The following is a 14,971-nucleotide window of genomic DNA, read 5'->3' as shown; positions in this document are numbered from 1 at the left end:
TATAACTGCAATGTGAATAAATGCAGTTTAAAAGCCTTATTTCTAGGTTTAACAGTTTACAAAAAAATCAAACTCTTTCAGAAGAATTTTAGTGGAATTAACCTCTCTAATGATTTTACATCATTTTGTGAACGTGAGTGGTTTTTTTTGGGGAAAACTATGTAGTGTGAGAAAAGGAAACAAAACTGACTAGTCTCCAGTTTAGTTCTTATTTTATGTAACTGGATTTCTTAGACTTAGTAGGGAACAGGAAGACATACATGTAGTAATATATACTCCTTCCTCCCCCCTCTCTTTCCCATCCCTAGAGTTCCCTAATGAATTTTTACTATTATTGTATCTTTCTGTTTGCATTGGTTTGTGAAAGTAATCAAAGGCCAGACTTCTGGAGCGTCTCTTATACTTGCATTGCCCATGTTCCGGCCTTTATATGATTGTGGCCTTGAGCAGATTTGCCCATTGTTTCCATCTGCTCTGTTTTTCAGCTTGTCATCCCGTAAGAGTTTTATGACTAGAATGCATATCCACCTGGGGTTTTGGATGTGACTGCCCAGCTTTAGTGTTTGATTTATATTTGAATCCACGTCTTTAGACATGAAAGGTTAGTGCAAAACCATGCTTCTCAACTGTCTCTTTTTCATTTTAGCATCTCTGCTGGATGCCTTTGGAATGTGCTTTCCTTTCTGTCAATTTGATTAAGAGGCGAGAAAGAGAAAGTAAGGACTAGATGAAAAATGTTTTGTGGTCTGAGTGACACAGAGAGGCTGGGGGATGTTGTGAGCCTTGGTGCAGTGAAGCTGTGGGAAGATGTGGGGATGTTTCAGGCTGCTCTCAGATTGCCTGTACAGGGTCACTGTGGTCCAGGGTCCAGACCTCAGGTTTATAACAGTAGGCACTGGCTTTTTCTAGTTCATCCAGAAATAACGACGTAGTATCTTGTGACTAGGTTCCTGTCAGTCAATTCAAAGGGTTATTTATAATCTAGAGCTGTACTGTTTAAGGTAATAGCCGCAATTCACATGTGACAATTAAATTAAAAATTTAGTTGCTCTATTAGTTACCATAATCACATTTTAAGTGCTCAACAACTGCATGCGGCTAGTGGCTACTTACTGGACAGTGCAGATGTGGAATATTTTCATTATTGCCAGAAGTTCGGTTGGACAGCATTGGCCTACAGTGCCCATTCACTAATTTGTAATGGATGAGTAACCATGTTACTGTCTTTCTGGTAATCATATTACTTGTGTCTGCTACCCAGGATGCCATTTTTCAAGGCACCTTGGAAATTAAATTAGTCTTCAGGAGATTGTTGATTTCTTAGTGAGCCATGAAGGAACCAGCCTGAAGGAGAGAAAGTTTTGAGAGATATTTCTCTTCGTTTGGGAGAAAATTTTTTTAAATCACTTTATTATTATTTTTAATGTTTTAATTTTTTTTTTTTTTTTTTTTTTGCATTTTTTTGAAAATTTGTTTCAGGTGTACAAAATGTAATAGTTAGACATTTACATGCTTCACAAAGATGCCTGCCCACTGCGGTTTGGGGGAAATTTTAAAAGGGCTTTTTGACGTTATCTTTCTAGTTGCAGGATTACGTGACTACTGGCTACATTGCATCAAACTGCCAAATTGTCATGAGCACAAAACAATCCTTTAAAATTGAGGTTAAGGTGACAAGATATTTTCTGGTCACATAATTTTTTGAGGTGGGATTGAGGCTCTAGATTTTAAATTATTTTATAGTACTATTTGACCTGCTGAAACATTTGCCCTTGAAAGAAAATACTTTGCAATTGAATGCATTGCATTCAATGGGTACTTGTATTGAGGCATTAATTAGAGTAACTCACCCAGATTTTTATTTTAAGTATGTGGGCAAGTCCTCTTTATCTCCACCACCCGTCACCTGCTATGTCGAAGGCACACTTCTAAATGTTGGCAACAAAGTATATGAAGAGGTTGATGCTGCCATTGTTAGGGCCATTATGAGACAAAATAATAAGTATAATGATAATCACATTGCATGTATAAAGTGCTTTAATATCTATAAAATCCTTTAGCATAGATTGAGAAATGAAATGGAGACATGGTTAAATCATGGCTTTGGAGACCGTTTTTCATTCAGATTCTGTTGTGTCTATGGTTTAAATGTAATCTTAGATGAGCTCCTCAACCTTTACTAAGCCATGGAATGCTCATCTGTAAAATAGGAATAATAGTTATATCTCCTTTTCTGAGTTACCATGAAGACTAAATATAAGTGAAATAAAGTATTTAAAGGATTTAGTATATTGCATGGCAATACTAAGCGCGAATAAATGTTAGCTGTTGTTATTACTTTCTCTTATTTGCTTTTATTTGATTCTAACAAATGTAATAATTGGACTTGTAATATATGTTGGGGAGGGGGAAATTCCCCCCTCTCCCCTTCTTTAGTTCTATCAATAATAAAACTAGCACAAGACCAGATTAACAGGAAAAAAAACAAGTTAATATGTGTGCATGAGAGATGATAGATGATGTTCTCTGAAACGATGAACCAGCCAGTTTTTTATACTTTTTAGACAAACAATAAATTTGTGGAGAAAGAAGAGGACAAAGGCACTGTAGGTTTGGGTACTCATTAGTAAGGACCCTAAACAAAGTTTGAGCTTGCATAGTAAGTTAGTGAAGGAGTAACAGGGTTTGTTTATATGAAGTTTTCGGCCCTGGATTCCTTAACTCTAGCTTTTAAGGTGTCTCTCTCTCTTATCACCCCTGGAGCAAGGAGACCACCTTTCACAGGGGAGATTTACTTTTCTGATTCAAGGAGACAAGGGAGGGTCCACATTCCCTTCTTGGACTGGATGCCATCAAGTAACTTTTCATTCAAAGTAATTGACATGTCGTTGTGGGGTATTTTGGGGTGGCCTGCCCTGGGCCTCGACACAAACTCATGATACATACATTATTTTTAAACTTATGAAAAGATGGAAACTTAGAGAAGTTAAGTGTTTTATTTAAGGTTTCATGTTTACTAAGTTATAGAACCAGGACTTAAAATCAGGTTTTTAAATTCTTTCTATAAATGTCTTTCCAAAGATAAGTATCAGTGGTGTGTTTAAGATTTAAGGATTGTGAAGACTTTGCATGGTGTTGTTCTTATCAAGAAGATTAAAATTGAAAATAGGAGAAGCGGCAGAGGGAATATGAAAACAATGTACATACACCTGTGGGTCCTCAGGTATGGCATGAAAGATGGTGCCCAGTACCTTAGTGAGCAGTGACTAACCTGTGGTGAGTATCCATTACGTATTTGTGCTGTGAATGGACTCCAGTTACAAACAATACTTATGGCTTCAATTGGTGCAGCCAATGCATAAATTAAAAGCAGTAAAACAAAAATGCTCTTAAGATTTCTTTCTCCCATAGACCTCAAAGAACTAAGGTTAAGGAGGAAAGGAAAGACGACTGCAAACAGGATATATATTGTTCAAAGAAACAAAATACAGGAACTTCAGGGTACAGACACATGTGAGACCCCTTTACTAAGGATAAAAGATAAAAAGAACAGATGCTGATAAACTTGTAGAAACATTTTAGAGCTGTAGAGAAGTGACTGATAGTTTCTTTGTGTGATCGCAAAAAAACCCCCAAAAAACAAAAAAAAACTTTCACCTAGAAAGTTAGCAGTGAAGTCTCATTTATTTAGCCCAAGCTTTCGTCAAATTATTGCTTAATCACAGGATAATTTTTCAGAAGGTTGAGGAAAAAAAGACATGACTATTCCAGGACTAATTATAACCTATGTGAAGGAACAAGTTGGTGAAAGGGGAGTAACAGGAACTTTGGAAAAAAAACTAAAGTTGTCACATTATACTTTTGGATTGCAATTATAATCGAGGAATGAAATAATGAACCAAGTTAGAGATGAGTCTTGGACTGTAAGAAAACGGTTCTCAACATGTTTGGAGGAAAGGCATGATATTTTAACAATTTGAGAATCTAAAAGAGAGACTCGGTGAATTCAGCCCAAGAGAAACTGTGAGTCACAAGAGGTGGTTTGGGCTGGACATATAAATTCAAGGCTTACTACCGAAGGTGCCAAAAAAATATATGCAAGTGGACATTTTGCTCAACGCTGCAATAGTTCACCGTAATCAGAAGTGTCTGGACACTGATGGTAACCACTTTGAGTATCTCTTGTAATTGCAGAAGTCAAATGTGACTTGTTTTCATCTTTTATTATTAGTATATATTGAGTATTACAATTTTAATAGTTTTTCCTTTCTTAAAATGTGTATACATTTTTTTGGCATTCTCTGTGTATACCTATAGTAATAACATCCTGTTCTTTTCTTTGTGTTTTGATTCTTTGATTTATTTTTTATATTTTTATATTATTTTATTTGGAAATATTTTATTTCAAATTTTCTATTATCTGCATTTCTGGTGCATATATTCCAGTTTTTATTATGGTTATTGACTTTAGCTTTTATTGGATTATAATTTTAGATTGCAAATTCATCCTTTACAGAGGTTACTTTTCTAAATTGTTATACCTATTTTACTGTTATTTTGCATTTTTAGCTGTTTGTTGTGGGAGGATTATCAGTTTGTCTTTGTTTTCTACATTATTGAAACTAGAAAGTAAACTTTACTTATCTGCTTTTGATGTTAGACAAAACTAGAGAACGGAAGAGACTTATTGGGAAATAAGATCGGCAAATGTTTTGGTTTTTGTGATTTAAAAAATGAGTTTTGTTATAAACTGGACATCACTTTTTGTTATAAATCCTAGAATAGATTATCAAATTAATGATTTATGTGTATTTTAAAACCTGTATGCATGTAATGGTATTTTTGTAGTTAGATTTCAGAGAAATGAGGAACATGGGATTATCCAAGGATATGTTTTGAAAAATGGAGGCATGACCTTTATGCTTTTAAAATTAATAGAACTATCAAAACTGGTTGAAGATTTAAATAGTAATGAGATACATTATAACTGGGCAGAGACTAGCAGTCAAAACCTTTGATTTATAGCTCTTATGGTGGCTCATTGAATAACCAATTATTTCTGTATTTGTGGATATTTTTTCATTGATAAAATATGGTTAGCTGGACTGAAATCATTTTCATGAATAAACTAACATTGTTAGTAAAACTAATTTAATTGGATAAATTATTTAGTAGGACCTATTAATGTTTTTCCTCCTCATTGTAATTATGTAATTTACTGTTTTCAGAATATAACACTAAACTAGAGATACTTTGAGTTGATTTTATGTTAGGGGTTTTCTTGGGAAGTTGGTATTCTTTGTAACATCTGTACTTGATTAGGTCTCTTCGCATAAAGAAAGTGCTTTTTTTTCCATAGTGATAATGATTTAGGTCATAACTGAGGTAGCTTGATAATCTTTAGTTTTCTATTTTCCAACCAGATTTATGAACTATTAGTTATGGAACAGTATATGCAGTATAGCATTAGACCAATTAGAGCAATTTAGGAATGTGAAGCTGGTACTCATAATTATGTAACCCACATTAAGTAAATGGACATGGAAAGTGCATACAAGGTTTTGTCTGTATATATCTCTGTTACATTTACATGTTATCTACAATGTAAAACAAGCCATTGTGACTTGACCATATATATAGTAATGAGTACAGTAGAAATAATTTCATGTTCTCGAAAAATGTGAGTGCCCCATTTATATATTTTGTCTATAATGATATACTTGACTGACAAGGAAAAAAAAATTTTAAATCTTGTTTTTTAAATGCCTATGTTTTAGAGAAAGGAAAACAGTGATCAAACGTATTAATGGAGACATTTGTAGCTTTAAAAAGGAAAAAAAACCCAGAATCCTGGCTATAAAATTTGAGTTGGGCAGAGTAGTCTCATTTTGTTCTATTTCCTTCCTCACATGTTTTGTAAATGACAGTAATAACAGATTATGATGACAGCTGCTGAAATTTTCGAGGCTATGAAACTTGTTCAGTGACAACATTGACATCATCGAAAATACCTCTTAGCTACAGGTTTTTGTATAAATAATATGTGTAACTTATATAAACATAGCTTATTTGAATTGATTATGTGTTGCCATTCTTTTGTGTCATAAAAGGAGGGTTTGAGAATCTCTTAGAAATTTATTCCTAATGATACATAGTAGAATCTTCCTTTTATCAGTCATTTTGGTTTGCTAACTGTTTTCTAAGACTGTCAAAACTTTTGGATTTGTCTTGAAATCAGTGGTAGCAAGTAGACTAAATTTGTTTCGTGAGGGTAAGATTGAACTCTAAAAAGAATATTGGTTTATGTCCTGTAAATCTATTGTCTGTCTTTACAACTATAATTTCTGCCAGGAAAAATAGAAGTAATGTGGTTTTAAGACGAGATTAATCTTTGAGAACTTTAGCTGAATGAAACTTTTATGAGGCAAATGCCACTCTTCCTGAATAAGATTTACATGTAGAGTTTCAAAGTAAAATTGAAGATTTGTGGCTAAGACTTCATTAATCAGGAAGATAGAAGTAACTCCTATGCTTCCAAAGAATTAAATACATAGGCGTGTATGCAAATTCTCTAACATATACACACAACTCCTTTTTTACTCTCAGTAGTTCAAATGAATTCTTACATACAATTACATTTTGTCTTGAATTATAAATTACTGCATTGCTTGTATTTAATTCGGTACAGATGAGACTTATTGTCTTATGTTTATTGAAGAATTATACTTTTTAATAATAAAAATTTATAAGTGAACTATAGTGCATTATGCAAATGGACTGGCTGACTAATAATGGAATTCTGTTCAATGAGTATTTATTAATTCAGCTCAGTTTCTAGTCTAGGCTGAGGAAAGTGTTAGGGTTGAAAAGGTTACATTACGGCCTTCACCTTGAGGGAATTTAGAGGAACAAGATATGTTTGAGGTAGTTGAATAAACACAACCCTGTAAAATCATGCTGGAAAAAATATATTCTTGCATATAGTAGTACCATGCACTTTTGTTGGCCAATATTCCTATAAATGCTTCAAGAGTGAAATTTTGAACATTTAAATAGGATTTGTGAATCTAAGTTTTCTATCTGGTGATAGAGAAGGCTGGATTTTTTGATTGTTTGTTTTTCAAGTGGCAGAGAAAAAAATGAAAAAAAAATACAGCTTTGTCATTTTTTCCCCCTTAGATTCTCTATGAAAGTATATGTGTATCTACCGTGTTTCCCCTAAAATAAGACTGGGTCTCATATTAATTTTTGCTCCGAACGATGCATTAGAGCATGTTTTCAGGGGATGTCTTATTTTTTCATGTACAACAATCTACGTTTATTCAAATACAGTCATGTCATCTTCTGGAACATCGTGATAATGTACTAAATGCATCCATCTGACTGACGATCTTAACTGGGGCTTATTTTTGGGGTAGGTCTTATTTTCGGTGTTTTGGGAACCCAGTGGACCAAGCATCACCTATTATATAACTACTTTTGGTGGGGGGAATCAATTTTTGTGCAGCTCTTCTGTTAAAGTTGTATTTTTGACATAAGTAAGGTTATTTGATACCTAAAGCCTATAAATTTCTATATTATAGGAATTTTTATTAGCCACATATTGAAAAATGGTAGCATCATTCAATTTATATGGTTCTTTAGTTGGACCTAGTTGAAAGGCCCTTGGAAGAAATAATTTGAGAGAACAATTATGTTCTGCCTGGTTTTCATTTCAGATGGTATCATTAATCAAATACGTTATTATTCTTTGAGTTTTTATCATGAGGTAAAATAACTATTTATCATATCCTAATAAATGCTGACCTTTAGTGGTTTTCTCAAGAGAGATATTTTTCTACAATTTGAAAAAGTTTTAGTTTTTAAATAACATTTTTCCTTATTACAAAGATAATATGCATCTTTTGCAGTAATAGAAGATTGTTAAAGCGCAAAGACCATAAAAATCACCTCTGACCCCCTTCTCAGAAATAATTATCATTAATATTTTAGTTGATGTGCTTTCAGTAAATCATATGTTCTGTATGAATGTATATGTAGTTATTTTTAAATTGGGATCATAGTGTGTGTGTGTGTTTAATTGAATTCTGCTTTTACACTTAATGGCATCTCAAATTTGTTTCAAGTCATTTAAGATACAGCAGATCCTCAAATGACATCATTTCCTTATAATGATGACATGCTTTAGAAACTTAACTCTTGTTTGTATCTATTAGCCTGTGGTGAAATTGGTTTTGTTACGTGTTGTTTTACTTAAAGTTACAGAACCTATCAATGGTGTTAAGTGAGGTGTATTTGTATAACAAGGTGTACTTGTATAACATGACTTGTACAGACTTCAGGATTTTGCGTAGTATGGATGTGCCATAATTCATTTCAGTAATGTACTGTGGTTGGATATTCAAAGTGTTTGCAATTTTGTGCTTATGTAAAGCCGTTAGCAACTTTAGATTTTTCTATTTGCTTGACAATAAAAAGTGAGGATTTTGCTTTTGAGTTGTTTTTAGATGGCTTATTTGATTTGCTCATATGCTATATTTCCAAGTTATTAGACATCCTCACAAGTATATGTGGGTACTGAAAATCAGGATCAAAATTTAGTATACATCATTGATTTTATTTTTATTCTATTATATTCTGTCTTATGTGTTCATCTCGTTTTCAAAGCGAGCTATTAAACTCCTTAAGCAATTATGCCACCTTTTAGTAAGCAAACAAAACTGACCCACGTTTCATAGCATCTGTGAACTTGGGCCATGTATATAGTATCGTTTGATAAATACGTGTTCATTGGTGTCTTTTGTAAAGAAAAATTAGGTATGTGAACATGGAAGAAACTGGCTAGGGAAAATGTGTAAAGCAGAAATCATCTTTCCAGTTTTCTTTTGAGTCTGTCCATCTGTCTGTCTCTCCATTTACCTCTACAGATTTGTGGGCAGACTTGAAGTAGATAAACATTGTTTTTCAGTCCTTCTTACTCTTTCCTTTTCCCTTTCAGGCTTTTTAAATGTAATGTCTAGAAAAATGTAAATCATGATGACCTCAAGAAAGCTGATTCCCAATAAGCATATATGCATGTAAAGATATTCCTACTCTCCACCTTGAAGAGAACTTGATTTATTTTCAGTTAAATAGTTACTGAGAACTACCATCTCTGTTTAATGCCTGGGAACACCAAGGTCACCACTATGCTGACAAACAAGCTGTTTCCTCTGCTGGAAGATTTCATCCTCTTGTTTAGCTGACCCCTTATCCTTCAAGTTTCTGCTTAAATCTACCTGAGAGGCCTTCTCAAGACCCTCGTTATTTTCTGTCACAGCACCCTGTTCATTACTTTCATGTCACTGTTTCAATTTGTAGTTACACATACAGGCATTTACTGTAAGAACGGCTCACCCATTCCTATCTTTAAGTTCTTGGAGGGCAGGGAACTTGCTTCTCTTCACATTCTGTGATTATCTCCAGAGCAGAGGACCTGACAGAAGTTTGAAACTTACCAACAGCAATCAAGTGGTATGTATGTATTTATGCTGAAAATTCAGGCATACCTGGGAGATACTGCAGGCTTGGTTCCTGACCACCACAGTGAAGCAAGTTGTAATCTTTTTGCTGGTGGAGGGTCTTGCTTTCAATCTGTTAAAGTACAATAAAATGAAGCTCAATATAGAGAAATACTCCAGTATATAAATACTATGGAAAAGGGACCAAGGGCCTGAATCATTCTCTTCTCCAGCTTCCTTTTGAAATGTCACTCCTTCCCCCTTGCCTTACATTGACTCCCCAAAGCTCTTGAGCTGAATTCCAAAGTATACAAACATTTAATTTCAGTGCTGTCACCCTTCCACTGTGGAAGGCCTTTCAATAAATAAAAACATTCTTCAGTGAGTAAGTGCTAGGTTCTCTTAACCACTCGCAGCTCCAGCTCTCAAGGAGCTTATAGTCTACTGGGGCAGATTCGAATATAGAGCAAGGAACTCTGAGAAGTGATCGTGGAAGTCTGTCTATTCCCGACACCACGATCTGGTTTGACATTCATTTTCCCTGCTGTTCTTAGTCTATATCCAATGCAGCAAGTTGGCCTACTTTTAGTTCTGTCCTTGGTACTTGTATTGAACACCTATAGTTCTGAGACATCCTCCTTAAGCACATATTTCTGTCCTCCCATTCAACCTGATCATACATGATTAGTCCCCAAGCAGTTTCCTCAACATCTTGTTATTTCATTCTTACAGATTCTCTTTACTTAAATAGCTTTTAAAACCCCTTGCTGTTTAATTCTGGGAGAAGTTCAAGTCCAGTAATTATGCTGTTTGTGACAGTGGGCTTTTCCTCTGAGCGCTGTATGACTTCCTGTGAATTCTGTAGAAACTTGTATTCCTTACAAAGAAAGAATGCACTGATTTCTTGACCCATCTTTTTCCTAGGATGGGCACCCTAGTGAGGATGATTTCTTCACACGCAATTTGAAACACAGTGTACTAGTTTTACCCTGCTGTTCAACAGAATGCAGATTTTCTCTTTTGAAAGATATAGGTCACTGGCATTTCAGACACAAAATGAAATACAAATTGTTAAAGTTCATTGTTGGTCTTCATTATCTATAGAAGTTCCCAGCCTGGAGAGAACTAGAAGTGGCTTTAGACTGGAGAAAAATACCCAAGTCTTTCTACATTGTTAACACCTATGAGAGAAGAAATGACATAGGTTTGGGGCCTTTACAATAGCTGCTAACGATTTGCATAGTGCTTTATAGTTTTACAAAATTTTTAGTAAAATGTTTTCATCCAATTATTTAATTATTTCTCCTACACTGAGTCATAAAAGTAAAAATTCTTGTGGTTTGAAAGAACTGAAAAGGGTAGCAGGAATGTAGCCTTTCAGTCAGAGCATTGTAGATTATTTTGGAAAGGAAAGCAGTGGCCAATCATTTAGGAGTTATGAAAGCTAATTCTAGGCTTTTCCCTGCTGCCTAAAGTCCAGCCAGGAGCAAACTCTGCCATCTCCAGATTCTCTCCCCCTGCTCTTTTGTAATTGAGCAATTGGTTATATGATTGGACTTCCCAAGAAGTGCTGTGCTAGCTAGTCTCCCAAGGTGGTCCTCCATGAAACGTGCCTCCCACTACTCGTACCATTCTGCATTGGACCTGCACTAGCCCTGTGACTCATTTTCAGCGACGTGATGCAGCCGAAGTGACGCTCGTCTTGTTTTAGGCCTAACACTTAAGACAGCCTGATTGCTTCTGGTTTTGCACTTCTGGGAACAGCGAGCCACCATGTAAGATGTCTTGCTACCCTGATGGAGTGACGGTGTTGAAAGACTGTGAGATGGAGCCGCCCTGGGAGTAGAAGCAGGAAGAGAGAGGCCCCACCACCCAGGTCTGCTAGCTGAGCCCACCCTCTTCCATAAAGGCATTAGAAGTGGGAGTGAAACTCTTGGACATTCCAGCTCCAGCCACCAAATGACAACAGCCTCAGCAGAAACTGTTAGACCAACAGAAAAAAAACATCAGGTGTCCCTCAAAATGATGACTTCCCCACGAATCCTGAAAAAGCATAAAATGGATGTTTTAAGGCGCTAAGGTTTGGGGTGCTTTGTTACCTAGTAGTAGATCAATAGCACGGGTGGCTAGGGGACATTTTGAGTGGTAATGTTCCAGTTCTGCAGAAATTATAAAACTAAATCAAGCAGCGCAATATCTAGGAATTCTGCTCTCAATCTCAAGAGTCCGGTGCGGGAGGCAGGCTTGCAAACAGCCTGATGCAGTTGCTTTGCATTCGCAGTATTGCAGTGATCTTGCCCTATCGGGGTATATTGGTTTTCCTTTCTTGTTGATTGTAGCGTTTCATAGTGTGTGTACCATCGTTTACTCAACGATTCCCACTGTAGATGGACATTTACATTCTTTTATGTCTAAATTTTCTTTATTGTAAATAATGATACACAAATGTGAATGTATCTATGATAATTTAAACTTGTCGTCCAAAGTGGCTTTATCAGTTTACGGTACTGCTGTCCTGACTATACGTTCTTTGGTTGCTGTTTGTAAGTTTGGGAACAGTCATCTTTAGTATTCATATAGGGAAGCTAGGAATATACTTTCTATGTAGGAAGTAATGTTAGCGGCAAACATGAATTCGAAACAAGTGAAAATGACTTTTTTGGCATGTTTAGATCTCAGATTGTGGACGTTTAAAATTTTTTTTTTAATTGTTTTTCTTTAACAAAACATAATGATTAGTCATTAGCCCAAGCCTTTCTTATCTTGATAGTTGTGTATGGTTTCTGTTATGTATCCGGCTATATCAAATGTGAAGGTGAGACAAAAGCAATTTTAAGAAGACGGTATAGAGCTTTCCCGCATACCTTCTGCCCCCATATATGCATAGCTATTATTAACATTCCCCACCAGAGTGGTATATTTGTTACAACTGATGAAACTAAAAAAAAAAAAAATTGATGAACCTACTGGTACATCATTGTCACCCAAAGTCCCTAGTTTACCTCAGGGTTCACTATTAGAGTTGTACATTCTATGGGCTTGGGCAATTGTATAATGACAGGTATCCATCATTATAGTATCATTCAGAGTAGTTTCATTGCCCAAAAAATCCTGTGCTCCACCTGTTCAACCCTACTTCCCTCAATTCTGGGCAACCAATTATCTTTTTATTATCTCTATACCTTTTCCAGTTTTACCTTTTCCAGAATGTATATAGCTGGATTCATACAGCAGTCATTCAGATAGGCTTCTTTCACTTAGTAATATGCATTTAAGTTTCCTCAGTGTCTGTTTATGGCTTGATAGTCCATTTCATTTTAATGCTGAATAATATTATACTGTTGTGAGTACCACAGTTTATTTATCCATTCAGTACTAAGGGACACCTTAGTTGCTTCCAGGTTTTGGCTATTACAAATGAAGCTGCTATAAACATTTCTGTGTAGGTTTTTGTGTAGACATTATTTTTCAGCTTCTTTAGGAAAATACCAAGAAGTGTGATTCCTGGATGGTATGGTACAGTTATAGGACATAGGACAACAACTCTTGTTCATTGCTGGTGTGAAGGCAAAATGGTACAGCTACTTGGGAAGGGAAGATGGGGGTTCTTCCAAAACTAAACACAAGTCACATTCATTTTTGTTATCGGTATATATTGAGTATTACAGTTAATACAGTTTTTTCCTTTCTTAAAATGTGTATACATTTTTGTGGCACCCTCCATATCTGCTGTTGTTTAGTTCTTTTATTTCGTTCATCAGAGTTTGTAGTTTTCCTCATATCGATTTTTTTATAGATTTTGTTAGATTTTCACCAGATTCATTTTTGGGGGTGCTAATGTAAATGTTGCTTTTTTTTTCTTTTTAATAACAGCTGTATTGAGATATAATTTACATACCTCTGTGTCTTTAATTTCAAATTCCGCTTGTTCATTGCTAGTATGTAGGAAAGTAACTGACTTTTGTATATTAACCTTGTATTCTGTTAACCTTGTTATTATTGCTTATTAGTTCCAGGAATTTTTTTTGGTCCATTCTCTCATATTTTCTACATAGGTGATCATGTCATCTGTGAACAAAGACAGTTTTATTTCTTTATTCCTAGTCTCTGTTTTACACTAGCCATCACTTCCATTATGGTGTTGAAAGGATGAGCATTACTATTTTTTATCTTTCTTTCTGTGAGATGTACGTTAACATTTTCTCCATTATATTTGTTCTACAGCTCACCAAAGCCCATCGACAAGGACACATGGTGAAAGTAGATTGGCTGGACAGATTGACATTTAGAGAAATTGAAATGATAAATGAGGTGGGTTGTATTTCTCTTTTTTATTTCAAACTATTTTCTCCAGATATTTAAATCAACATTTTTTAAAGAAGAATTATTCATTGCCAGGTATCTGACAAATGTGGGATTATTGGGGTAACATGTAGTTGGGAGTTCTATATTAATAAGTAGAAAACTTGGGATAGCTGCCTTTCGTATATTTTAATGTTATGTCCAACCATGAAGTAGGTAGTGGATATAAGTGTACTAAATATCATGTAAGTGAAGCCCGTATAAGTTTGATGGCTCACTTGCGTGTTCTAACTCTGGCAGCTCAGATTCAGTACAGTGCTACCTCTTCAGTGACCTTAAATCATCTTTAGCAAGTCCTTTTCCTAGTTAAGATACTTTTTGTCTTACGTACTACATATAGGACTCTGAACTTTTAATAAAGTTATATGGTTCAAGTAGTTTATTTCTTGATCTTATGTATTGGTGTAGAATATGTGTAAAAGATGCTTGAACGAAACTCTTTCCAAAAGTTACAACACATTTTTTTTCTATACCTGTACTGAAACACTAGGTATTTGGCCTAACATTTGGTATCTAGAAAGCAGAAGTAACAATTATATTAATCACATCTGGAAAGAGAAATACTAGTTTTGTGATATACCTAGCTTATAGTGACTTTCACAGATCAGTGTTCTCTGAAAAGTTTTCAGGAGGTGGAAAGAGAGAGAAATGTTTAGTTTTACAACAAACACTTGTAAAAGTTGTATGCTAGCATTATTCTTTTTTTTAAAAAAGAAATTAGTGGTATTTAACAACTTTTATATTCAGTGTGAATACTGGGCACCTTTTACAAAATTATTTATAGTGCATTCTCATATATTTAAACTGGAAGAAAAGTTTACTCTTTTGAATTTTTATAATAATCACCCTCTAAAACTAGTTTAATCAAAATGCTTACCCATATTTTTCTATTCTTCAGTTTAGGTATCCCTAGGGTAGAAAAGGTAATGTTAGGGCTCACTTTGTCCAGCCTTTCCCATTATCCCCACCCTCCTCTTTAAAAGACAGAGACCATTACCATAATAGACTATATAATATGCTTCATAAAGCTGAACAATTTAAATGACCTTTTTAGCCTTTTATGATTGTATACATATAGATTTAAAGCTATTTTAAAAACTGTTTGGGGT

The 14,971-nt window shown here is 34.9% G+C and overlaps 1 protein-coding gene across 1 annotated transcript in view; it reads left to right on the top strand.

Annotated features, from left to right (window-relative positions):
• Positions 1-14,971, top strand: part of PIK3C3 (phosphatidylinositol 3-kinase catalytic subunit type 3) — a 129,595-nt gene that overhangs the window by 19,504 nt on the left and 95,120 nt on the right. The window contains exon 5 of the mRNA XM_019751746.2: positions 13,725-13,811. Within this exon, the coding sequence (XP_019607305.1) occupies positions 13,725-13,811 (87 nt within the window). The remainder of the gene's footprint in view (positions 1-13,724; positions 13,812-14,971) is intronic.

This window comes from Rhinolophus sinicus, linkage group LG09, assembly GCF_036562045.2.
Source record: "Rhinolophus sinicus isolate RSC01 linkage group LG09, ASM3656204v1, whole genome shotgun sequence".
Lineage (NCBI taxonomy): Eukaryota > Metazoa > Chordata > Mammalia > Chiroptera > Rhinolophidae > Rhinolophus > Rhinolophus sinicus.
This window is presented reverse-complemented; position numbering and strand designations above follow the sequence as displayed.